At 41.2% G+C, this 26,283-nt stretch overlaps 2 protein-coding genes across 2 annotated transcripts in view; one reads left to right on the plus strand and one right to left on the minus strand.

Annotated features, from left to right (window-relative positions):
- Positions 1 to 3,292, minus strand: LOC123758888 (nipped-B-like protein). The gene is made up of 4 exons (XM_069334215.1): positions 3,272 to 3,292; positions 2,258 to 2,716; positions 1,385 to 2,042; positions 1 to 488 (listed from the first exon to the last, which is right to left on the minus strand). Exons 1-4 carry the CDS (start codon positions 3,290 to 3,292, stop codon positions 1 to 3), a joined length of 1,626 nt encoding a protein of 541 aa, XP_069190316.1.
- Positions 3,293 to 13,620: 10,328 nt separating this feature from the next.
- Peritrophin-A (Peritrophin A) overlaps positions 13,621 to 26,283 on the plus strand; it is a 28,412-nt gene continuing 15,749 nt past the window's right edge. Inside the window, exon 1 of the mRNA XM_045743254.2 lies at positions 13,621 to 13,755. Within this exon, the coding sequence (XP_045599210.2) occupies positions 13,671 to 13,755 (85 nt within the window). The 5' untranslated portion in view covers positions 13,621 to 13,670. The remainder of the gene's footprint in view (positions 13,756 to 26,283) is intronic.

A 26,283-nucleotide genomic window follows, 5' to 3' on the forward strand; every position in this document is an offset into this window, starting at 1 on the left:
CTATTCTCTGGTGTGATGGCTGAGATCAGTGTCCTTTCTTCTGTTAGAAGAATCCTTCCTTTTCTTAGAAGAATCCTTCCTTCTCTTAGAAGAATCCTTCCTTCTCTTAGAAGAATCCTTCCTTCTCTTAGAAGAATCCTTCCTTCTCTTAGAAGAATAATTCCTTCTCTTAGAAGAATCCTTCCTTCTCTTAGAAGAATCCTTCCTTCTCTTAGAAGAATCCTTCCTTCTCTTAGAAGAATCCTTCCTTCTCTTAGAAGAATCCTTCCTTCTCTTTGAAGAATCCTTCCTTCTCTTAGAAGAATCCTTTCTTCTCTTAGAAGAATCCTTCCTTCTCTTAGAAGAATCCTTCCTTCTCTTAGAAGGAAGGACACTCTCTGCCACTCTAGACTGGCTGCTATAACCTGGGCTGCATTCTAAGGACATGACAGCCATCCTATGCAGAGTTGTCGAGGGAGAAAGAACTGGAGACTGGACATCTCCAGTGCCTGCAACATGTCGTCAAACCTTGCAATGTCGATTAAACGTTGTCACAAACGTTGATTAAATGTTGTCACGACGTTGACTGAACGTTGTAACAACGTTTAAAAACGTTGTAGTCGCCTTGCGTTTTCTTGGGTATTTCCTTCTTGGTACAAATGATGGCATGTTGAGAGTAGGCTATAAACGGCGGTACACACACACACACACACACACACACACACACACACACACACACACACACACACACACACACACACACACACACACACACACACACACACACACACACACTCTCTCTCTCTCTCTCTCTCTACCACACGCTTAGTGGTAGCGCACTCGCCTTACACCTCGCGAGTGATTTCGGCCGGGTTCAAACAGGGAGGGCCAAGTGGGCAACGATTATAAACGCTTCGCTTCTGTTCACCCAGCAGGAATTGGGGATCTGATTGTAAACCGATTGGCGGGCCGCGTTAAAGGGGAAAAACTAGTTTGGCAAGGCATATGATGAGCTGAGGGGAAGAGAAAGCTCTGAACAACACAAGCACGTCACCTCTGATCAGCAACAGGTCATTTCTGAATAGTACCAGGTCATCCCGGAGGTGAATAATGAGGTCAGGCACACAAAACGACTCCCCCCATCCCCATCCCCCTCTTCCCCACCTCTCTATACCTCCCCTTCCATCCATCCACTCACCTCTATTCCCCACCCCTAATCCCTTCTCCGGGATTTAAGAGCCTGGCTAAACTCCTTTCCCGCCACGAAACGGGTCAAAGGAACCGGAATGGGGGTGAAAGGTGTACCGAATGGTCCTGGGGGAGATCCTCTTCCTTTGGTTTGGCGTCGTGGTCCTCGCCTTTCGTGCCTCTGGTAAGGGGTTCTGTGACGTCTGTGGTTTGTGACAAACAGTCAGTGGTTTGTGACGAACAGTCTGTGGTTTGTGACGAACAGTCTGTGGTTTGTGACGAACAGTCTGTGGTTTGTGACGAACAGTCTGTGGTTTGTGACAAACAGTCAGTGGTTTGTGACGAACATTCTGTGGTTTGTGACGAACAGTCTGTGGTTTGTGACGAACACTCTGTGGTTTGTGACGAACAGTCTGTGGTTTGTGACGAACAGTCTGTGGTTTGTGACGAACAGTCTGTGGTTTGTGACGAACAGTCTGTGGTTTGTGACGAACAGTCTGTGGTTTGTGACGAACAGTCTGTGGTTTGTGACGAACAGTCTGTGGTTTGTGACGAACAGTCTGTGGTTTGTGACGAACAGTCTGTGGTTTGTGACGAACAGTCTGTGGTTTGTGACGAACAGTCTGTGGTTTGTGACGAACAGTCTGTGGTTTGTGACGAACAGTCTGTGGTTTGTGACGAACAGTCTGTGGTTTGTGACGAACAGTCTGTGGTTTGTGACGAACAGTCTGTGGTTTGTGACGAACAGTCTGTGGTTTGTGACGAACAGTCTGTGGTTTGTGACGAACAGTCTGTGGTTTGTGACGAACAGTCTGTGGTTTGTGACGAACAGTCTGTGGTTTGTGACGAACAGTCTGTGGTTTGTGACGAACAGTCTGTGGTTTGTGACGAACAGTCTGTGGTTTGCTGTTCCTTTGTTCTGATTGATGATGTGAAGTGTGTATTTTATGGGGCCTCCTTATTGCTGAGAAAACTTCTGCTTAAAATTCTGCACATTGCTGAGAAAAGTACTGCTTAAGGGTAGAAATGGCTGCTTATGAGCAGCAACTGTTTGGTTTTAATGGTGATATTTTGTCCTGTTGTCAGTTACAGGAACGTGATCAGGTGTCGACGCCAAGCACTGGAGCCTTGCAGTGGTTGGGTCCAAGCACTGGAGCCTTGCAGTGGTTGGGTCCAAGCACTGGAGCCTTGCAGTGGGTGGGTCCAAGCACTGGAGCCTTGCAGTGGGTGGGTCCAAGCACTGGAGCCTTGCAGTGGGTGGGTCCAAGCACTGGAGCCTTGCAGTGGTTGGGTCCAAGCACTGGAGCCTTGCAGTGCGGTGGGTCCAAGCACTGGAGCCTTGCAGTGGTTGGGTCCAAGCACTGGAGCCTTGCAGTGCGGTGGGTCCAAGCACTGGAGCCTTGCAGTGGTTGGGTCCAAGCACTGGAGCCTTGCAGTGGTTGGGTCCAAGCACTGGAGCCTTGCAGTGGGTGGGTCCAAGCACTGGAGCCTTGCAGTGGGTGGGTCCAAGCACTGGAGCCTTGCAGTGGTTGGGCCCAAGCACTGGAGCCTTGAGAGGCAATTCACAATTTTCTAGACACCTATTAGCGTTTTTCCGAGTCGGAACGAGCAATTGTATCGAAATAGCAGAGCTTTTTCACTGTTACGTTTCTAACGAGTCTGAAATTTTCTTGTTAGATAAAACAAACACAAAAATGATTCATTGATGTTACAATTGCAGTGGAATCTACAGTTCGTAATACATGATTCTATCTTGAGGTTATCTTGAGATGATTTCGGGGCTTTTTAGTGCCCCCGCGGCCCGGTCCTCGACCAGGCCTCCACCCCCCAGGAAGCAGCCCGTGACAGCTGACTAACACCCTGGTACCTATTTTACTGCTAGGTAACAGGGGGCATAGGGTGAAAGAAATTCTGCTCATTGTTTCTCGCCGGCGCCTGGGATCGAACCCAGAACCACAGGATCACAAGTCCAGCGTGCTGTCCGCTCGGCCGACCGGCTCCCTTCTTCTCTCTCCCACCGTCCGCCTGTTTAGATTTTTGCTTATTATTATATCATATTTATTAAATTTGTTTAGATAGTTTAGATATTCTATTTAGATAGTACTCTTGTAACTATGTGCGCCATAGTACAAACGCTGAGGGACTAAACAATTAAATAGTAGAACTTTGTACTATTTACTTTATAGAGAGCAAATTTCTTTTTTTAGCTACAAATCAAACTTAAATATTCCTGGGCCTAGTATAGCACACATATGTACTATATTAGGCCTTAGATAGCGTGTATTAGACCTAGGAAGGTTAGGTTAGGGTTTGTTTGTCTTTGCAACGAAAGTGGAAAATCGTTTTCCGGTTTGTCCAACTTCAATAGTACCGATTTCCACTTTCTAATTGCGTTTGTACGTCGGTATATGTACTATAGTCCTCAGTCTTCATATAAGAATGTACTTTTCCTCATATATGTGTGTACTTTTTTTCCTAAATAAACATCTAAGTACTACCAAAACAGGAGGATGGACACACACACACACACACACACACACACACACACACACACACACACACACACACACACATACACACACACACACACGAGGGGTCTAGTAGCTGAGCGGACAGCACGCTGGACACGTGATCCTGTGGTCCCAGGTTTGATCCCAGGCGCCGGCGAGAAACAATGGGCAAAATTTCTTTCATCCTATGCCCCTGTTACCTAGCAGTCAATAGGTACCTGGGTGTTAGTCAGCTGCCACGGGCTGCTTCCTGGGGGAAAGGGGTGGAGAGTGGTGTGGGAAAAAAATAGTAGTAGTAGAAACAGTTGAGAGGCGGGACCAAAGAGCAGAGCTCAACTCCCGCAAGTACAACTAGGTGAATACACACACACACACACACACACACACACACACACACACACACACACACACACACACACACACACACACACACACACACACACACACAGTCTTAGAGTATGCCGCCTCATCATGGAGTCCCCATCTGAAGAAGCATATAATGAAACTGGAAAAGGTTCAGAGGTTTGCAACGAGACTCGTCCCAGAGCTACGAGGGATGGGGTATGAGGAGCGCCTGAGGGAACTGTGCCTTTCGACACTAGAAAGAAGAAGGGAGAGGGGGGACATGATAGGAACATATAAAATACTCAGAGGGATTGACAGAGTGGACATAGACGAAATGTTCACACGGAATAGTAACAGAACGAGGGGACATGGATGGAAGCTTGAAACTCAGATGAGTCACAGAGATGTTAGGAAGTTTTCTTTTAGCGTGAGAGTAGTGGGAAAATGGAATGCACTTCAGGAACAGGTTGTGGAAGCAAATACTATTCATAATTTTAAAACCAGGTATGAGAGGGAAATGGGACAGGAGTCTTTGCTGTAAACAACCGATGCTCGAAAGGCGGGATCCAAGAGTCAATGCTCGATCCTGCAGACACAACTAGGTGAGTACAACTAGGTGAGTACACTAAGGATGGATTATTTAACACGGGTGGCATACGCACTAGGGGACACAGGTGGAAGCTGAGTACCCAAATGAGCCACAGAGACATTAGAAAGAACTTTTTCAGCGTCAGAGTAGTTAGAAGACGGAATGCACTAGGCAGTGATGTGGTGGAGGTTGACTCCATACACAGTTTCAAATGTAGATATGATAGAGCCCAGTAGGCTCAGGAATCTGTACACCAGTTGATTGACAGTTGAGAGGCGGGACCAAAGAGCCAGAGCTCAACCCCCCGCAAGCACAATTAGGTGAGTAATAATAATAATAATAATAATAATTTTTATTTAGGTAAGGTACATACATAAAGAGATTTTACAAAGTTTGTTGGCTTTATAGATAGAGCTAGTACATACAATGCCTAAAGCCACTATTACGCAAAGCGTTTCGGGCAGAAACGCTTTGCGTTTCTGCCCGAAACAGCTGCCCGAGTACTAACAGCTGGCCCTTCACTTATTAGTGGTTTACATCTGGCCTTGAAAAATGTGCTTAGCTTCAACATTGTATTAATTCCTGTTAGTTATAACAACAAACTAATATTACACGTAACAAGGGATTAGCCAAGACTGAAGGAAGAATAAGATGAGTTAGCTAAGTTATGCCAAAATATTACCCAAATAATTGGTCGTTTTCTATATCAACATTGTCTGTTCGTTTTCTATATATCAAACACGAAAAACGTAAAACATAGACTCTTCTATTTTATTCATGCTATTGCTTGGTTTGAATTCGCATTATCAGAGATAGGAAGCCTCATGAGGTCAATGATCTACCTAATGTCTCTTAATATTCTTAAACCCATATTGTTTGCTGATGATACTACTCTCATCTACTCAGATCCCAACCTACGCACACACTAAATAATGTTGTGAATAATGAATTAAAAAAAAAGACCACTTATAAATGTCAACCAACAAACTAACGCTAAACATAGAAAAGACCTACTACATCTTTGATTTAGAAGCAAATCAACAAATGCAATTCAGCTTCAAATAGACAATGTTAACATCAGTAATAAAAATGATGGAAAGTTTCTTGGCCTATTCCTAGACAAGAGACTCAACCTCAGCACCCACATACAACACATAACTAAGTCTCTAAAACAGTTGGTATTCTTTCCAAAATCAGATATTATGTCCCTAACTTTGCTCTCCTCTCACTATATTATGCACTAAACTATCCCTATCGCAATTATAGTATCTATGCATAATTATCTGTTTGCAGTAATTCAACCACTGCAAACCACCTCAAGTCCATCATCACCCAGCAAAAATCTGCTATCAGAATAATAACAAACTCTGCTTTCAGACAACACTCTGCCCTTTTGTTCAAATCCCTAAACATGCTAAACACAAACTCACTCCACACATTCTCTCGTGTCAGTTACATTTACAAAACCCTGTTCTTAAATATTGCTACTTACAGTAGGAAACAGGATAAACTAGAAAATGGCATCACCGATCAGTCTGCTACCTCGAAGAACTTCTCAAGCTTGAGCAAGCCCGTGAGCTTAAGCCTGTAGAGAGATGTTACCGCCCTGGGAGGCTGACCCCCATGTAAGATTGTTATAAACGAGATGACAACGAAAAAGTCCAATTAAACAATCAACTAAGGTTTGATCAAATTCCTCTGGATCCTCTCCCACGTTTAAAATATGGGAAAATGACCGAGCAAATGTGCTGGTTGCCGAGGGCGCTGACGGAGGATATATCGAAAACTTCATACCCAAGACTTCTACAAGTTAGAGGTATTATCAGGCAAAATCACTATGGCAAATTAACTGAGGAACGGAGGAAAGAAGATCAAATCAGTTAATCTGCACGCTGGTACAATATGGTTGCAGTTGGCAATCCTAATCAATATGGACCGAGGAAGGTGACCGCTGGAGAGAGAGTCACTAATAGCAATAATTCGCCTTTGATACAAATATCTATAGAGATTCGGGACGGAAGGAACAGCTGAGCTGCAGAACCTGTGGTGAGAGTGACGGACACCGCCTTGACCACAACCTGAGAGATTATGCCCTTCTAAGAGGCATTACAATATGTGTAGAATAATAAATCCCACATTAAGTCAAGGAAACACTATTTTTAAAAAATACATAATGTTATTAAAAAGACTCCCCAACCATGCAAGATAACGTAGGTTCAGGAGTTGGTAAATGTTAATCTATTGCTTCATAAACTGTTCACTTGAGACAGTTAAGCAAGTCCCAGTTATGTCTGGGTAAAAGTGACAGGATGAACAACCCAGCGGGTTAGCTGCCTATTGGGGAGTGTTGTACATGCTGCTATGGCGGTGTGTCCACTCACAGGATGAGTGACAATGTTCAATACTGTCACTATGGCGGTATGTTCACTCACAGGATGAGTGACACTACCCAATACTGCCACTATGGCAGTATGTTCACTCACAGGATGACTGACGCTGCCCAATACTATCACTATGGCGGTATGTTCACTCACAGGATGAATGACACTGCCCAGTACTGCCACTATGGCAGTATGTTCACTCACAGGATGACTGACGCTGCCCAATACTATCACTATGGCAGTATGTTCACTCACAGGATGACTGACGCTACCCAATAAACTCCCCTTCGGGGAAAAATATACAAATTAAACCCCTGAAATAATCACACCTGTATATATTTCATGACACTGTATATCCTACCCCCCCCCCTGTAACCATACACCATGGACACTGTATTACCTGCCCCCTGTAACCATACACCATGGACACTGTATTACCTGCCCCCCTGTAACCATACACCATGGACACTGTATTACCTACCTTGTATAACCATACACCCACCATACACGGCATATCCAGCCCTCTGTAAGCTTAAACCTACATCTAGCAACCAGGAGGCCTGGTCGACGACCGGGCCGCGGGGACACTAAGCCCCGGAAGCACCTCAAGGTAAGGTAAGGTACATAAGCTAAAACATAAATAAAACTTGAAAAACAAAGCTGTACTCACATAATGCCCTGAAGACCCTGTTGACGAAACCACTGTATCGAATAGCAGCACAGTGCCCTCTGGTTGTATGGACCTTGTGTCCCTCCAAACTGTTCAATGTCATATCACACAAAATACACACATTTATCATATTTTTTATTCACATTTTAGTCATTATTTTTGTTTTTAAATCATTTCATCACTTGCAAAGTTCACAATATTTTTATACATTTAAACAGATATTCAATTACTTTTTTACGCGTTGAAAAAAGTTAGCCTGAAAGTTTATCTGTATTACTGTATCATTATGGTTATGTATCATTATAGTAATGTATCATTATAGTAATGTATCATTATAGTAATGTATCATTATAGTAATGTATCATTATAGTAATGTATCATTATAGTAATGTATCATTATAGTATTGTATCATTATAGTAATGTATCATTATAGTAATGTATCATTATAGTAATGTATCATTATAGTAATGTATCATTATAGTAATGTATCATTATAGTATTGTATCATTATAGTAATGTATCATTATAGTAATGTATCATTATAGTAATGTATCATTATAGTAATGTATCATTATACTAATGTATCATTATAGTAATGTATCATTATAGTAATGTATCATTATAGTAATGTATCATTATAGTAATGTATCATTATACTGTATCATTATAGTAATGTATCATTATAGTAATGTATCATTATAGTAATGTATCATTATAGTAATGTATCATTATAGTAATGTATCATTATAGTAATGTATCATTATAGTAATGTATCATTATGTGCGCTTCTTATTCATGTTCAAATGTTTATATGAAAGTCTGTCATTGAACAAATACGTTTTCTATACATGTATATATGCGGAACTACCTCAATAACTATGTCACTGTATCACCGTATTACTGTCTCACCGTATTACTGTCTCATTGTATTACTGTCTCACCGTATTACTGTCTCATCGTATTACTGTCTCATTGTATTACTGTCTCACTGTATTACTGTCTCACCGTATTACTGTCTCACCGTATTACTGTCTCATTGTATTACTGTCTCACTGTATTACTGTCTCATTGTATTACTGTCTCATTGTATTACTGTCTCACTGTATTACTGTCTCATTGTATTACTGTCTCACTGTATTACTGTCTCACCGTATTACTGTCTCATTGTATTACTGTCTCACCGTATTACTGTCTCACCGTATTACTGTCTCACCGTATTACTGTCTCACTGTATTACTGTGCAAGAGCGTAACTGTACCACTGTACCGCACACTGTACTTAACACCACCACTGTACCGCACACTGTACTTAACACCACCACTGTACCGCACACTGTACTTAACACCACCACTGTACCGCACACTGTACTTAACACCGCCACTGTACCACACACTGTACTTAACACCACCACTGTACCACACACACTGTACTTAACACCGCCACTGTACCACACACACTGTACTTAACACCACCACTGTACCACACCAAATAACATTGTTTAGCACCACTACGCCCCGTCGTCAGTGGCGGGAACTAGTCTGGCGCGGGAGCCAATAGGCTGTCAGTATTTTACGCAGGTTGTTAGAGTTTTTTAAGGCCTATTATAAGGCCTCTGAAGCTCACTAGGCTTGTACTAACTATCCAGCAAGTATACTTCAGTCTTGAACACCTTCTAGGATTAATGTCTACTCTTAGAGTATACTGAGAAGCATAGGGGGAGGGAGGTATACTTTTCAATGTGTATATATATCCCTTTATGAATAGTTTCCTCTAACGAGGCAATTTTCATATGGCAATATTAAAGCGCAGTTGCCAATTTTTGAATTTTTTTAATCGTTTTATCTCTCATGTCTATCGTAATTTCTGTATATTTTTGCTATACTTAATATTTTTCATACACGTTATATTATTGCGGTTATTATTTATAAGTTAGGTTAGTTTCATTAGGTTGTTGTGATCCTAAAGTGCAATATGTTTGGGATATAATATATGTTTCATATGCCGGTCTTATCCTCACTTCTACTTAGTGTTTAATGCTGAAATTTCAGGTAACTTTCTTTTATTTTTTTTAAGAAATTCATGTGCGAGATTTTTTTAATGACTTTATTGTAAGGTTTTGGTCGTTAGATCGTTATATTTTGGTTGTCAGAATGTTGCCAAAAGGTATTCCATATATATAAGTATTTCCGGTGATTTGACTATCTATAATGTTTTGCTCTTGCAAAGGCAACATTGGCCCCGGACATTTGGGAGACATTTGCCTGAATATTCTTAAGGATTTTTTATTTTCTTTCTTTAATCAATGTACTCTAATTTTATGTAAATTTATAGAATTATCAGACTACAACCACTTATGCATAAAGCTTATGATTCGAATTAATAAAGCCAAACTAATCCAAACTCGTCACCCCTGAAAAATTAGAGAACGTAAGTGAAAACGTATTTAAGAAAACGATTTTGTGGGGATAACTGGTTCAAATGAACGCGAAATCTGACATAAGCAACGGTCACTCAACAATACGAAGCAGGATAACGGTCGGGATATGATTACAGACTAGTTAATTTTGTCGGGGACTGGAATCCAGTCCTTGGTTGGCTAGCTGGTTGGTTGGCTAGTTGGTTGGTTAGCTGGCTGGTTGGCTAGTTGGTTGGTTAGCTGGCTAATTGGCTGGTTAGCTGGCTGGTTGACTTGTTGACTGGCTGGCTGGCTGGCTAGTTGGCTGGCTGTCTGGCTAGCTAGCTGGCTGGCTGGCTGGCTAACTGGCTGGCTAGCTGGCTGGCTGGCTGGCTGGCTGCGTAGATGGCTGGTCTGTTGGCTGCTTACCTAGCTGGCTAGTTGGTTAGTTGGCTGGCTAATTGACCGACTGGCTTGTGTAATTACCTCAGTGTAGTTACAGGATGAGAGCTACGCTCGTGGTGTCCCGTCGTACCAGCACTCTTTGTCATACAACGCTTTGAAACTATTGACGGTTTTGGCCTCCACCACCTTCTCACTTAGCTTGTTCCAGCCGTCTACCACTCTGTTTGCAAAATAAAACTTTCAAATATTTTTTTCGACACCTTTGTTTCCTTAGCTTGAATCTGAGTCCTCTTGTTCGTAAAGTTGCTGATTTCAGGAATTCCTCTTTGTCAATTTGGTGGATCCTTGTTAGTATTTTGTAAGTGGTAATCATATCACCTCATTTTCTTCTATCTTCTAGTTTTGGCATGTTTAACGTCTCTAATCTTTACTCATAACTCTTTGTGCTTCAGTTCCGGAAGCTATTTTTTATCGTGTCTTTGCACCTTTTCCAGTTTATTGGTGTTTTTCGTGAGATTTGGGCACCATGCAACTGCTGCATATTCCAGTTTTAGTCTCACGAACGTTGTAAGCAGTTTCTTTAGTATTTCACCATCAACTTAACTAAAAGTAAGTCTGAAGGTGAAAAGCTCCTCTCAAAATGTTAATTATGTGTTTCTATGGCGGTAACTAAGTATCCAAAACGATCCATAGGTTTCGTTCTTTATTAGAGTTCAGTAATTCCCCTCTACATAATTTGTAAGTTATGTGTGGTGTATTTTCTCCGATTCCACAATCCAGAACATGGCATTTATTCCCATTGAATTCCATTTGCCACTTGACGCTCCAAGCACCTATTTTATCTAGATCGACTTGAAGGGCATTACAATCGTGTGTGTATTCACCTAGTTGTGCTTGCAGGGGTTGAGCTCTGGCTCTTCGGATCCACGTCTCAACTGTCAATCATTCAACTTTTTTTCACACACACACACACACACACACACATACACACATTCACACATATCCCCAGGATATGTGTGAATGTGAGGAGAGCCCGTAGCAGCTGTCTAACTCCCAGGTACCTATTTACTGCTAGGTGAACAGCAGTGTGTGTGTGTGTGTGTGTGTGTGTGTGTGTGTGTGTGTGTGTGTGTGTGTGTGTGTGTGTACTCACCTAGTTGTACTCACCTAGTTGTGTTTGCGGGGGTTGAGCTCTGGCTCTTTGGTCCCTCCTCTCAACCGTCAATCAACAGGTGTACAGATTCCTGAGCCTATCGGGCTCTGTCATATCTACACTTGAAACTGTGTGTGTGTGTGTGTGTGTGTGTGTGTGTGTGTGTGTGTGTGTGTGTGTGTGTGTGTGTGTGAGTGTGTGTGTGTGTGTGTGTATTCACACAGTTGTATTCACCTAGTTGTGTTTCCGGGGGTTGAGCTTTGCTCTTTCGGCCCGCCTCTCAACTGTCAATCAACTGTTTACTAACTACTATTTTTTTTCACACCACACACACACACACACACACACACACACACACACCAGGAAGCAGCTACGTAACAGCTGACTAACTCCCAGGTACCTATTTACTGCTAGATAACAGGGACATTCAGGGTGAAAGAAAGTTTGCCCATTTGTTTCTGCCTCGTGCAGGAATCGAACCCGCTCCACAGAATTACGAGTCCTGCGCGCTATCCACCAAGCTACTAGTCCCCCTCCCTGTCTGTGTGTGTGTGTGTGTGTGTGTGTGTGTGTGTGTGTGTGTGTGTGGTTAAAGAGACCCGGTGAATGGTCTGAGAAGGCCAAGCAGTCTTGCGTTTTATTAACTGCTAAACTTTACCTCACCGTCTCCCCCTGGGGTGCAGGCGGGGCCCGTGACACAACTCGACCCTAAAATAACTTTTTAATCATCTGTACACTTTATAATGGAGAACTTTGAACCTCGTATGAACAAGATGGCTAGTGTCAACTTAGTTCCGTCTTGGGGAGGGAGAGTAACTTGTTTTCTAACTTTATTTTGAAGACTTCGAAATATTGATATTCGCCATTCATATACATATCTCGTGTTTATTTACACGGTCTAACTTGTTGACATCAAGTATGTTCGGTATATTTGTGTATATTATATATAAAAATATATAATTCGTGTTTCTTGTTTTGTTCGTGTTTCTTTACGGTGGCTTCTTAACAGCTTTCTTCTGTCTTCCTTCTCATATATCACATTATATATGTGTGATGAATATGATGATTTTTTTCCGTTCAAACCGAATATAGTTGAGTCCTTTGCTTCAGTAACCACATATGCGGTTATGTATATGCATATGATATACATATGTATACGTATATGGACATGATATACAAGTATGTATATGTATATGTTTATGATATACAAGCTTTTGCATATCGTCATTCGCGGTGGTGAGTCTGGAGACCAAATCACAACGGTTTCTGAGCAATCACAACTATGTTCTAAAGCAAATAACACTGAACACTGCTTCAGGCAAGGCTTCGAACTGTTTCGAATAACAATCAGTATTTTATTACACGGAGAACATGCGGTCTACGGGCCGCGTGTTTGACACCCTTACTTGCCCAAATCATCACTTAAATACAATATCATTCATCTACACTAACTTAGTATCGACAAGACAATCTGTATGAAATAAAGTTCTCTCCCGTTGTTAAAAAAAACTTTTCTGTGTATACTTTTACAGAGCTCTAAGGCCTTCCCCTCTCCCCCCGGGTCCAGAAGCCTTGAACGACCAATTATCTAGGAGGCTTGACGAGCTAGGCCACGAGTGATGGGTTCGGCGGTGAACGAACCCTTTGGTCAAAATCCATGTGGTTAGACACCCCTGGGTGAAACTCTGGGTGGTTCATTCATCGACCCGTGTGACATGGATGAGTGAAATTCAGGCTTTTTTTGCACGCGCGAGCTCCCGTGCACGCGCGTGAGCACCCAACGCAACACAGAGACACACAAATCACCCCCAATTTTTTTTTATCAACTGTCTTAAAATTATACTACCTATACCTCCCTTTCCTCAATAACCCCCCCCCCTCACCCCTTATCTCTATTTTTTCCTTCCCCTCCCCCCACTTTAACCCACCTTCAACCCCCCTTCCCCAACCCCCCAACCCCCCTTTCTTTACACACAGGGACCCTGGCAGACAGGAGGGGGCCGCTGAACTCGTCTGTGGTGGCCTGGCCGGAATGGAGAAGGCTTCAGACCCAGATGATTCGCTTCTCTCAGTCGGCGTTGGCACTAGGTGAGAGAACGATGTTGTCTGCGGCGATCTTCCTCACTCTTCTCGCTCTAGGTAAGTCTCACGTCATTCATTCTCCCATTATGTTGTTTACATCTTGAGTTATTACTATTTTTTTCTTCGTTGCAGACTTGTGTAGAGCGAATCTCTACTTTTTTAGTTTGCTTTTGTGTATTTTTACAAGATACAGGGTCGACAACTTTTGTGGGACGGCACTGTGCCTCTGGTGCCCTTCGGTCAGCGTGTAATGTCAAAGATCGTTTCGTCTCCTCGGTGATTGTCTTAACTGCTCAATACGATATCTTGAGGAGTTTATCAAGGCTTTGTGCATCCTGTAATCGCCAGAGTGTAGCGTGTCTGTGTGTGTCTTTAAGCAACCATATGGTGGACCTCTCCAGATGTGGTGAAAGGGCTGTGTGTGTGTGTGTGTGTGTGTGTGTGTGTGTGTGTGTGTGTGTGTGTGTGGTGGACCCTTCGGATGGTGATTCGACTTAATTTCATGTTGTATTTCTTGTTGAGAGAACGTGTTCCAAACGCAAGTCATCCGAGGAATGTATTGAGCCCTGAATGAGTGTTGTTCTTGAGTCTGGTATATCAAACACGAGGCTGTGGGTGGCTGAGCGCCTTGTGTTGTAGTCCCTGGCTTCTGGTTGAACACGGAGGTATGCATGCTAGATGGAGCCTTGCCAGCATTGGACTTGTACATGCAAAAACCAATTAGGTTAATATCTCTCCGGTGCTGAGTTCTCTGATGTATTAACCAGTCAAGCCTGAACGGCTGAGGTCTAATAAAAAATAAAATAAAAACAGGAAACAGGATGTAGGGCAAGCCATCCTTGGGATGGCTTGCCCATATATATATATATATATATATATATATATATATATATATATATGTCGTACCTAGTAGCCAGAACGCACTTCTCAGCCTACTATGCAAGGCCCGAATTGCCTAATAAGCCAAGTTTTCCTGAAATAATATATTTGCTCTAATTTTTTTCTTATGAAATGATAAAACTACCCATTTCATTATGTATGAGGTCAATTTTTTTTTATTGGAGTTAAAATTAACGTAGATATATGACCGAACCTAACCAGCCCTACCTAACCTAACCTAATCTATCTTTATTGGTTAGGTTTGGTTAGGTAGCCGAAAAAGTTAGGTTAGGTTAGGTTAGGTAGGTTAGGTAGCCGAAAAACAATTAATTCATGGAAACTTGGCTTATTAGGCAAATCGGGCCTTGCATAGTAGGCTGAGAAGTGCGTTCTGGCTACTAGGTACGACATATATATATATATATATATATATATATATATATATATATATATATATATATATATATATATATATGCGAACAAGCCTGAATGGTCCCCAGGACAATATGCAACTGAAAACTCACACCCCAGAAGTGACTCGAACCCATACTCCCAGAAGCAACGCAACTGGTATGTACAAGACGCCTTAATCCACTTGACCATCACGACCGGACATATATAGTTATATATATATATATATATATATATATATATATATATATATATATATATATATATATATATATATATATATATATATATATATATATATATATATATATCCTGTTAAGGACAACACTCTTGAGTCTGTTCATAGATATATTCACCCAATTAGCTTTAGAAAAGAGGATGAGTTGCCTAATTTATTGAAGCTTCACCAGTAACCCAATGTGTCGTACCCGGCTACCACAGGTACCTTTGCAACTGCACGGTTGATCTTGTGTTCGTTCAGTGACTATAAGGCCACTTAGAGGGAAGGCATGATAAGATTTCCAAAGAGGAATAGGACCTTTCCTGAAACTATGTTGGCGGGTTCACCACCAGTAGTTCAGATTATAACCTTGCGGGGTAGAATGAGTTGGCATCTGGATTAATGTGAAAGGTGGAGCGTGGAGTATTGTGTGTGTACTTATCTAGTTATGCTTGCGGCGGTTGGGCTCTGGCTCTTTGGTCCCGCCTCTCAACTGTCAATCAACTGGTGTGTACAGGTTCCTGAGCCTACTGGGCTCTGTCATATCTACATTTGAAGCTGTGTATGGAGTCTGCCTCCTCCACTTCACTGCCTATTGTGTGTGTGTGTGTGTGTGTGTGTGTGTGTGTGTGTGTGTGTGTGTGTGTGTGCGTGTGTGTGTAAAACCAGGAAACCGGTCACAATGATAATTAAATTTACGTTATACTAACGTCTGTCCGTAACTCTGAGGTTTACAGCTAGTTTACAGCCAGTTTACAGCTCCCCGTTACTTGATGTTGTGATGGTACTCGCCTAGTTGTGCTTGCCGGGACGAGTATATAGTTGCCCTTCGACCACTACACTTCAATACAGTGACTTATTTTTTCCTTTTCACTCGTTTTTCTAATCGTGTCTGCTTATGAAACTTTGTATTTAAATTGACTTCGCCAACTTCCTCATCTGGTCTGTTCCACTTTTTCTCTGTGACTCATTCGTGTGTTCAGTTTTCACTTGTTCTCTCGTTCTATTGTTCCTTAAACTGAACATTGCTTCCAAATTTATACTTTGACAAATTCTCATAAGTAACTTGTAAGCCATTATCAAGTTATAAATATGTTGTAAAATGTTGTAAAGTCATTTGAGTTTGTGAGTATTATTTTGATGTTAGTTTGCAAATCTGTTGTTAGGCTGTTATTTTCTTAGATTGTTACTCAGGCTCTTAGTTTGTAACACTGTTAGATTGTTAAGTCTGTTCAACTGTTATTCTGTTAGGCAGTTAGTCTGTTGGTCTGTTAGGCTGTATGGTTTTAGTCTGTTAAATTTGATTGTTAGTCAGACTTAGATTGATAAGTCTCTTAGACTGTTAATCTGTTAGGTTATTAATCTGTAAATCTGTTAGATTATTAATCTGTTAATCTGTTAGGTTATTAATCTGTTAATCTGCTAGATTATTGATCTGTTAGAATATTAATCTGTTATATTATTAATCTGTTAGTCATTTAGACTGTTAGGCATGCTGCACGTCAGTCTGTTGTTAGTATGGTAGTCTACTAATCGACTGTTGGACTGATATAGTCAGTTAGTCTGTTAAACTGCAAGACTGTTATAACATTAGCTGACAGGCTCGGCAGATTTTGAGGAAAATCAAACCAATATATAATTAGGCAGGAGAAACTTTTCATTATACCTTGGGACCCATTTTTGTTAAATATCAATTTCATGTTGGCATTTGTAAAAAAAAAAAAAAATATGCAGGTTGAAAAGTTACTACATATTTTGGTGTCCTTGCTGTCGTCTCCGGTTCAGGGCTGCTGAAAGGGTCAATCCCTTTTCAGTGAAAAGGGTCAATCCCTTTTCAGTGAAAAGGGTCAATCCCTTTTCAGTGAAAAGGGTCAATCGATTATGTTCCCCTAATTGTTATTCATCTTTGTTCAGCGTTTAGGGGTTAGATTAATGTGATAATTCAAGAAAAGTTCGAGAAATTAGTTTAGAGAATTGTTCGAGCAAGTAGATCGAGAATGGTTTGATAAGGTGGTTCAAGAATGGTTTGAGAAGGTAGTTCAAGAATGGTTTGATAAGGTAGTTCAAGAATAGTTTGATAAGGTAGTTCAAGAATAGTTTGATAAGATAGTTTGAGAAGGTAGTTTAAGAATTATTTGAGAAGGTAGTTCAAGAATGGTTTGATAAGGTATCTCAAGAATAGTTTAATAAGGTAGCTCAAGAATGGTTTGAGAAGGTAGTTCAAGAATGGGTTGAGAAGGTAGTTCAAGAATGGTTTGATAAGGTAGCTCAAGAATAGTTTGATAAGGTATCTCAAGAATAGTTTAATAAGGTATGTCAAGAATAGTTTGATCAATTAAAAACAAAACAAAAATAGTTACAGCATTTTAAGGATAGCTTGATACAGCAGTTCATAATTACCACCAGAATACAGAGCCATGCACAACATACTGTATCGTAAATGTAACTGTAATCACTCGATGACTATCAGCTATAAAGGCTGAATACCCAAATCTATATATATATATATATATATATATATATATATATATATATATATATATATATATATATATATATATATATATATATATATATATATATATATATATATATATATATATAGCTATACTTGACCCAAATAGCGCAGTGCCCACCCCAGTACATAAGTAATGAAGGGCTTTAAACAGTGCTCGGTGGACTATTGCGTAAAATACAGCCTTTGTGTCGAGTTTAGTAAGTCCGTATTTGACTTATGTACTGTAGGACCCTGGCAGCCCCTTTGTTTTGATTATGGGCCGCTTGGCGCTTTCACTTGGTAATTAAAATCAAAATTTGATTATGGGGGGCTTTTTACCCCTCCCCCCTCCACCCTCGTTGTGTTTTTATGTGTTTTTTTGAACCTCTTCGGGGTCCGAGCTCAATTTTCTTGGGGTTTCATTGTCTCTGTTGTAATGTCACACTTTTTTTTTTATTTTTGTAGGCTTTTTTTAATTTTTTCTTTTTCAGTTTTTTTCGTATATTGGCACCCATTTAGTTCCATCTTGGGGGAATTGTTGGTGTGACTTTTTATATATATTTTATCTGCTGTTGTTTCCTAGTAAACTATTTTTTTTTTGTTCGAGAGACTAAACAAGTTACTTTTGTGTGCTAAGGATGAAGTTGAGAGAATTATGCGTGTGCGAGTGAAGGAATTTGTATTCTAATTTATATTTTTATATCCGATCCATTTACCATTGACTAAACACACAGACAAATTACACTTAATACTTTCAGTTAAATTAACAAATTACACACTTGAAATCTTCATTTTCAAAATGTATTATAGCCAATCACAGGCAGGAAAACAATCGGTAAGAATTAACAGAATGAAACACACTAAATCAATGACAGGTCAGATCACTGATTGTAGTATGGACCAATCCTAGCCAAGATTATGTCTCGTAGACCAATCCTAGCCAAGATCTCATACTGTAGACCAACCGCTGTCATGATGTCGTATTATAGGTCACAAATAGTCATTATCACCTACTGTTGACCAATCATAGGCCGGTTTATACACTGTCGGCCAATTATAGCCAAGTTCAAACGTTGTAGACCAATTAGAACTAAGTTTACACGTTGTGGACCAATCAGAGCCAAGTTTACACGCTGTGGACCAATCAGAGCCTAGTTCACACCTTGTAGACCAATCAGAACCAAGTTCACACCCTGTAGACCAATTAGAACCAAGTTCACACCCTGTAGACCAATCAAAACCAACTTCACACTCTATATCAATTCATCTACTAAGCTAGATTTTCGTGCATGAGAAGCAAGATCCTCATTGCAAACAGCCCACGCCCAAGTCCACTAATCACTAATTACTCACCAGTTGCACGAACAATCGCTCCATATAGACCAGTTACAATGAAATGGTCACTGGGTGCCAACCTAGCATAACCCCATTGTTACAAAGGGGGTGAGGCAATTTAGTGAGGCCCAATCAACCATGTTGCATAATCTGAGTACAAAAGAATCTTTAAATACCTTTATAATTACTCAGCTAATTCCAAAGATTTGCAATTCTCCTCCTTAATCAAGTTTGCTTCTGTTCCGTCATTCAACTTAAGTCAACTGAGCACCAGATCCTTTTGTTCGAGAGCATCAATCAACTCGTCTTCTCAACTATTTGGTTGAGTTTTGTAAGTTGTACGTTACAAATGCAACGTTTTCAGAAACGATTTGGCTCTATTAACAAAGTTTGTCTATGGAACAGCTTCGATAGGTTAGGTGGGTTGTTTGGGTTAGTAGATTTCTGGTTAGGTTAGGGTTAGATTTATTAAATAAGAAAAACATAAAAAAGAGGATAAAAAAACAGATTTCTGCGTCGGAAATAAACTATAGTCAAGAAGTAATTGGATATCTAGTGTTAGAAACCCCTCATGGTAGGCACGAGGTTAGAAACCATAGGCATATTGTGTTAGAAGCCATTATACTAGGCTCCTTTATCTTGCCTTACCTTATGCTGTTAAGGCTCGATCGATTCTGTGTTAGAAATAATTTTGACAGGCTCAGTGCATGATGTTTGAAGCTATCGTGGAAAGCCTTGATTCACAGTACTAGAAGCCATCGTGGAAAGCTTGATTCACAGTACTAGAAGCCATCGTGGAAAGCTTGATTCACAGTACTAGAAGCCATCATGGAAAGCTTAATTCACAGTACTAGAAGCCATCATGGAAAGCTTAATTCACAGTACTAGAAGCCATCATGGAAAGCTTAATTCACAGTACTAGAAGCCTTCATGGAAAGCTTGATTCACAGTACTAGAAGCCATCATGGAAAGCCTGATTCACAGTACTAGAAGCCTTCATGGAAAGCTTGATTCACAGTACTAGAAGCCATCATGGAAAGCTTGATTCACAGTACTAGAAGCCTTCATGGAAAGCTTGATTCACAGTACTAGAAGCCATCGTGGAAAGCTTAATTCACAGTATTGTAAGCCATCATGGAAAGCCTTGATTCACAGTACTAGAAGCCATCGTGGAAAGCTTGATTCACAGTACCAGAAGCCATTATAGCAGACATGATACACATTGATAGAAGCCATTATTACAGACCTCGATACATAACGTTAGAAACCAATATGCCAACTTCCACCCTTGCAACTGCAAAACCCACACAAGGGCTTCACCATTAAAAAAATTCATTCAGGATAACAACACCACTTGAACTATTAATCATCACTAAAAACACAACTCAAGTCGCTACGAACCCTTCCGTTTTCAGCAACTCAAACTGGGTTTCAATGTACTAAGAGGTTACACTGTCTTCATGTAATCCCCCTGTAATATTTTGACAATTTTGAGAAATCCTCTTGAGGGAAAAATATTTACTGCAAAATGTCACTATTTGAATCTAAGTGGAGCTTCGAAGTTTAGCCTGTCTGTTAAATTTTACTTTAAATTACAGGTATTAAGTGTTCTAGACTGGCTTTCCTAGCAGTTTTTTTTTAAACGAATAACATCAAAAAGGAACTCTCACATATCGTTATGTTTCTAATTCCAGTTTCATAGAACATCAACAGACTGAAACTAATTAGTTTCAATCAGTTGATGTTGATCAGTATAAATCTTCAAAATATATGATAAATTAGCCTGATTCGTTGTAACCAGTCAAGTGTAAATCTGACCTAGATATCCACTCAAGCCTTTTAATAAATATTAAAAATGACAAATTACAACAATTAGTATTTAATCACCGATCTATCAAGAGAAAAAACAAGACTAAAAACTATATATTCCTTCAGCCCGACAAGAGCTTAAATTTAATAAGCACTCCTTATGTATTTTATTTAAATCAATGGCTCAGTTTTTCGTCCAAATCCGTTTGGCTGTTCAAGCGTTGCAGTGATCAAATACACACGCAAAGTGAACTCCAAAAACCAAGTAGTGTGTGTGTGTGTGTGTGTGTGTGTGTGTGTGTGTGTGTGTGTGTGTGTGTGTGTGTGTGTGTGTGTGTGTGTGTGTGTGTGTGTGTGTGTTAACACCCGTAATATCAATTTCTGTTAAAATCACAGCAAACTTGCTGCAAAACATCGTTGTAAACTTCTACCATTCCCGAAGAATATTTACGAGAAATGGAAATCCATTTAGAACCCTTGTACAAATTATGGTGCTTCCCCTGCCCCCATATTCCACCTCCCCCCCCCCCACCATCGTTACTTCACCATTTTTTCTCCACCCGCCCATGCTAATAACACCAACATTACTCCCCGTTCCTAAATAATATCACCTCCCTCCCTCCTTCCCCCTCCTCCTTCCACACTCTTTCTTGTCACCCCCTTCACTAACACCCAACATTCCCCCCTCAAAATCCCCCCCCCCCAACCCTATGAAATCCAAGGCGTGGTGGTGGAGGTGCTGGCATAGACTTGCACGTCCTTGACAGAAACTCGTCTCACTGGACCACCACCATCGTCACCCCAATCACCACCATCACCACTACCACCAACATTGCAGCCTCTACCATCACCACCGCCGTCAATCCCTCCTCCATATAATCATTGAATCCTGGTAATCTGTCCTTTTTTGCACCAGTAAAGTTGCGTGGCTCCATAACCTTTATTTCAGCTTCAGATGGGGCAAGGTCTTTCCTTGATTTGTTTTTTGTGGTGGGTATGTTGTGTCCAACAAGGGCACGTTGCAGGGCCTGCAGCCGTGTTTATTAGTCAACACGGCTGCAGGTGTCCGGATTCTCTGCCCCCCCCCCCCCCCTGTCCGAGTAATAAAGGATGGTATATCTCCCTCATTTAACCGGATATATGTGTGTGTGTAGAACCGGCTGGGCAGATACGAGTATAGCCGTGAAGGGATATATTCTTCTCTGATGAATTGCCTAAATTAAATGAGTCAAGAACTGGCTACTTAGCGATAACTGGACTTGGGGTCTTTGGTAAGTTCAATGTGATAACACGTTTTCTTTAACTTCTAATGTGGGAGAGGGGGGTCCTTTTTTGTTAACTTATAATGGTGGCCTTGTTCTTTCTGCCAGCTTCTGATGCCTACCTTGAGGTTACCTTACCTTACCTTACCTTAAGTCTTCCAAGTCTTACCATAAGTCTTCCAAGTTACTGTGGCGAGCGAGTCAGTCTTCAAAACTTCTGGTGGGAAGAGGAGGGGAAGGGAGGTTCTGCCCTACGCTCGAACTCTAGAAGATTGAATTGAAATTGGAATAGGTTTATTGAGATAAAATACACACATGGATGAGGTAGCTCAAGCTATTCTCACCCCCGTTCAGTACAACGTGTTCATACATTCTTATCTTATAAGATCCGTTCTTATTTTTATAGTTTCATGTGGGTGTTTTTTTTTTAAATTTCAGGTGAGACATAAAATTATTTTTTTAACATGTCTTCACCAAGCAATGTGTGTGGAGCGAGTTACGTGAGACTCGCTTCCACAACCTGCCACAACCCGCATGGAGGGTTGTGGAAGCGCCAACGATTCTTTTTCACTACGAGCACTATACGAGCGGCTTCGCTACTCACCATTGGTTGATTGCTTGATTGATAGAGGTTAAGCCATTCCCGTGGCTTACAGCAATGAATAAGCCACTCACCAAGACAGGACACGTACATATCGTGACATAACCTAACCACTAGTGCGGTATTGAGTCATGCTGCAGCCCTTATCTCAAGTTTTGGTGAATCGATGCCTGCTTTTCCTTCTCCTTTCTCCCCCTTTCTTTAATCTCCCCTCTTCTCTCTCCCCCCCCACCCCCACCTCTGTCTTAGCTCTAGTTCCCTAACCTTCTTTACTCTCTGCCCTTTCTCTAATGCATCTCCCTTTCATATTGCACAACCATACTTGTGCACCCTCCTTCCCTCTACCTGTACCTCGACCCCCCCCCTCTCCCTACTCCTCCCAATACCTCACCAGTCTCCCTCACCCCCTCTCCCACTCTCCCTCAATCAGACCCCCTCTCACTTACAATACAACAAACACAAATCTTTAACCTTCCTAGCACCTTTGACCCCACCTTCCCCCCCTCCTTCTCCACCTCTTTCCTCACCTAATCTTCTCCCCCCAAAATCCTTCGCCTTTTAAATCTGAACCCCCCCACCCACCCTCTCCACCTCTCCTCTACCCCCTCATTTAAATCACCTCCCACCTACTAGACCTGCTCAGGTAACAGACCTTGGCTACCTTGGCCCTATATGTCTGGACTCATAGTTTCGTCTATGAGTTTCGCCTCATAGTTTCAACACTATTTCCTCCAACATCAGTGTACGATAAACACACACAAAAGGAATCGTACTGATCCCCCTCAATAAAACTTTTCTCAATAAATACTCAGTGACGTAATAGATCTCAATAAAGACGCAGTTGATCCACAGTTAAGATGACGTTTGATAAGATTTTCACCCGTATGATTAGCCAATCAGTGTGGTTTTGTTAGTGTATTTTTTTTTTTTTGTTCGAGCTTACAAGACGAACAGCTGAGTCCAGAAAGATTGTTTGCAAGCCAGGTGTTAGGCAAGAGAGACTCGTTTGTCAGGAGGCCGCAAGAGTGCTTGTTAGTCAGAGGAGAAAAAACTGGATTTGTAGGGCAGGGCAGTGATGGCGTGTTGAGTGTGTGGAGGTTACTTCTCACTGTCGCTTGTGTGTGAGTGTGTGAGTGTGTGTGTGTGTGTGTGTGTGTGTGTGTGTGTGTGTGTGAGTGTGTGTGTGTGTGTGTGTGTGTGTGTGAGTGAGTGAGTGTGTGTGTGTGTGTGTGTGTGTGTGTGTGTGTGTGTGTGTGTGTGTGTGTGTGTGTGTGAGTGTGTGAGTGTGTGTGAGTGTGAGTGTGAGTGTGTGTGTGTGAGTGTGTGAGTGTGTGAGTGTGTGTGTGTGTGTGTGTGTGTGTGTGTGTGTGTGTGTGTGTGTGTGTGTGTGTGTGTGTGTGATGAATCCGTTCCGTTTTAGGAATTGCTGAATGACCCCAGGAATACCTTGATTTAACTGGCTGGAAGCATGGCTAATTGAATCCAAACTATGTAGATGCAACGTGGTGGATTTTTATACGGTGCAGAATGTGCATTGCCTTCCGTGTTTGAAGAGTTTATAGACTGATATATAAAGTTGGGAATTACCAAATGTCCCAAGCAATGCCTTGATTAGCTGGATTGAAGAATAGATAATTGATTCCAATCCATTTAGATACAACGTGAATTTGTTTTGTTATCTGGGGCAGAATATGCACTATCATCGGTGTGCGAAGAGGTTACTGACTGAGAGAGCGTGATAGTGAGAGCGTTAATCAATATGATGAATATGAAGCTATAGTTGCAGTGGTTTAAGTTAGCTTTAACCAATACTTAACTGCACCTTCTCATATACCACGAATCAACTGACCTTTTAATTCGTTATTTCCTTATGCGAATATTAAGGAAACAAATATCAACACTTACTCTCTCTTTCCTCTTAATGCGAGGCATTAAGACACACACTCAGACTTGCACTCAACACTTTCGAGTGTTGCTAGAAAGTGTTACTCTGATGTTGATTGTTGGGGGGGGGGGGGGGTCGTGACTCCCCTAATCTAAACTACCCCCGCACCCCCCACCCCCCCCCCACCTTTCTCTACTGGTTGTACCTCTTTTGCTCTTTGAAGATCATCGTAGCTTTTCTAAGGCAATATGTTTAAAATCGTAAAAAATGCGACGTATTAGTACCAATTCAAGCACCGTGAAACTAACGTTTTTCTGGCCACGGAAAGATAGGGGGGGGGGGTTAGGGAGGGTGTCTATTCGTCTCTAGTTAGGCAAAACAGTTGCATTTTTGACGGAGTGGCAAATCAAGGGAACGGGCATTGTGAGTATAATTGTGAATGAGTATAATTGTGAATGAGCATAATTGTGAATGAGCATAATTGTGAATGATTATAATTGTGAATGAGCATAATTGTGAATGAGTATAATTGTGAATGAGTATAATTGTGAATGATTATAATTGTGAATGAGCATAATTGTGAATGAGTATAATTGTGAATGAGTATAATTGTGAATGAGTATAATTGTGAATGAGCATAATTGTGAATGAGCATAATTGTGAATGAGTATAATTGTGAATGAGCATAATTGTGAATGAGCATAATTGTGAATGAGTATAATTGTGAATGAGTATAATTGTGAATGAGTATAATTGTGAATGAATATAATTGTGAATGAGCATAATTGTGAATGAGCATAATTGTGAATGAGCATAATTGTGAATGAGCATAGTTGTGAATGAGCATAATTGTGAATGAGTATAATTGTGAATGAGTATAATTGTGAATAAACAATAATTCACAAATAGACGAGTTAGGGTTAATCATCCGGCAGTAAGTGAAAACAATCAAATCATGCATGTCTAACAATCAGCATGTTGATTGTTCTACTTGAATGACATTGCTGAGATGGAGCGGCCTGATTGGATCAGTTGTGTGTGACGTCATTTCCCAGCATTGCTCTCCTAACAGCGCTCTCATTGGCTCATCGCTTGACGTCATTACAGAGACACTCTCTGGTTGGTTGATCCGCAATGACAGGGAAAATTCTCAAATACACTAAAAAAAAATTTTTTTATAATGCTATCGGCTGTCAGTAACAGCAGAGTTGATCACACGTACAGCAGAGAGATGACATCCACACGGCTCTGCAAGACTCATCACAGAGTCCTGTGATGAGCAAATGGATGACTATTTGTGAACCTGTTTGCGTTTTTTGACAATAAATTTGAAGTCCAGCCACTTGGATTGGTCAGTATATAGCGAAGGTCTCACTTCTTGCGGGCAGCGTTCAATCCCCCGATTACCCAAGAAGTTGGGCTCGATTCCTTCACCCCATCTGCATATCCCCGCTCGTATCCCTTCCGCATATCCCACCTCCTATCCCGTATCCATTATCCGTTCCATAGAGTCACCCTGGTTTAGCGGCGTCTCGTAATTTCCTTCTCGTTAACGATAAGTAATTGGGTAACTGGTTGTTAACTAATTGGCGTCTCGTGTTCCAGGGGGGGGGGGGGGGAACTAGGTCGGTGAGACAGAGGTCATCTTAAGGTATAGTTATAGTCGTATAGCTATAGAGATATAGC

The sequence above is a fragment of the Procambarus clarkii genome, chromosome 31 (assembly GCF_040958095.1).
Source record: "Procambarus clarkii isolate CNS0578487 chromosome 31, FALCON_Pclarkii_2.0, whole genome shotgun sequence".
NCBI classification, from domain to species: Eukaryota; Metazoa; Arthropoda; class Malacostraca; order Decapoda; family Cambaridae; genus Procambarus; species Procambarus clarkii.

What these genes read in the sequence shown, in the direction of transcription:
- LOC123758888 (XM_069334215.1), bottom strand. Translation starts at nt 3,292, where the DNA reads ATGGCGCACATAGTTACAAGA. An exon ending in TGGCGCACATAGTTACAAGA is followed by an intron (nt 2,717 to 3,271) that starts GTACTATCTAAA and finishes TTGCCTCTCAAG; the next exon opens with GCTCCAGTGCTTGGGCCCAA. An exon ending in TCACAAACCACTGACTGTTT is followed by an intron (nt 489 to 1,384) that starts GTCACAAACCAC and finishes GACATGTTGCAG; the next exon opens with GCACTGGAGATGTCCAGTCT.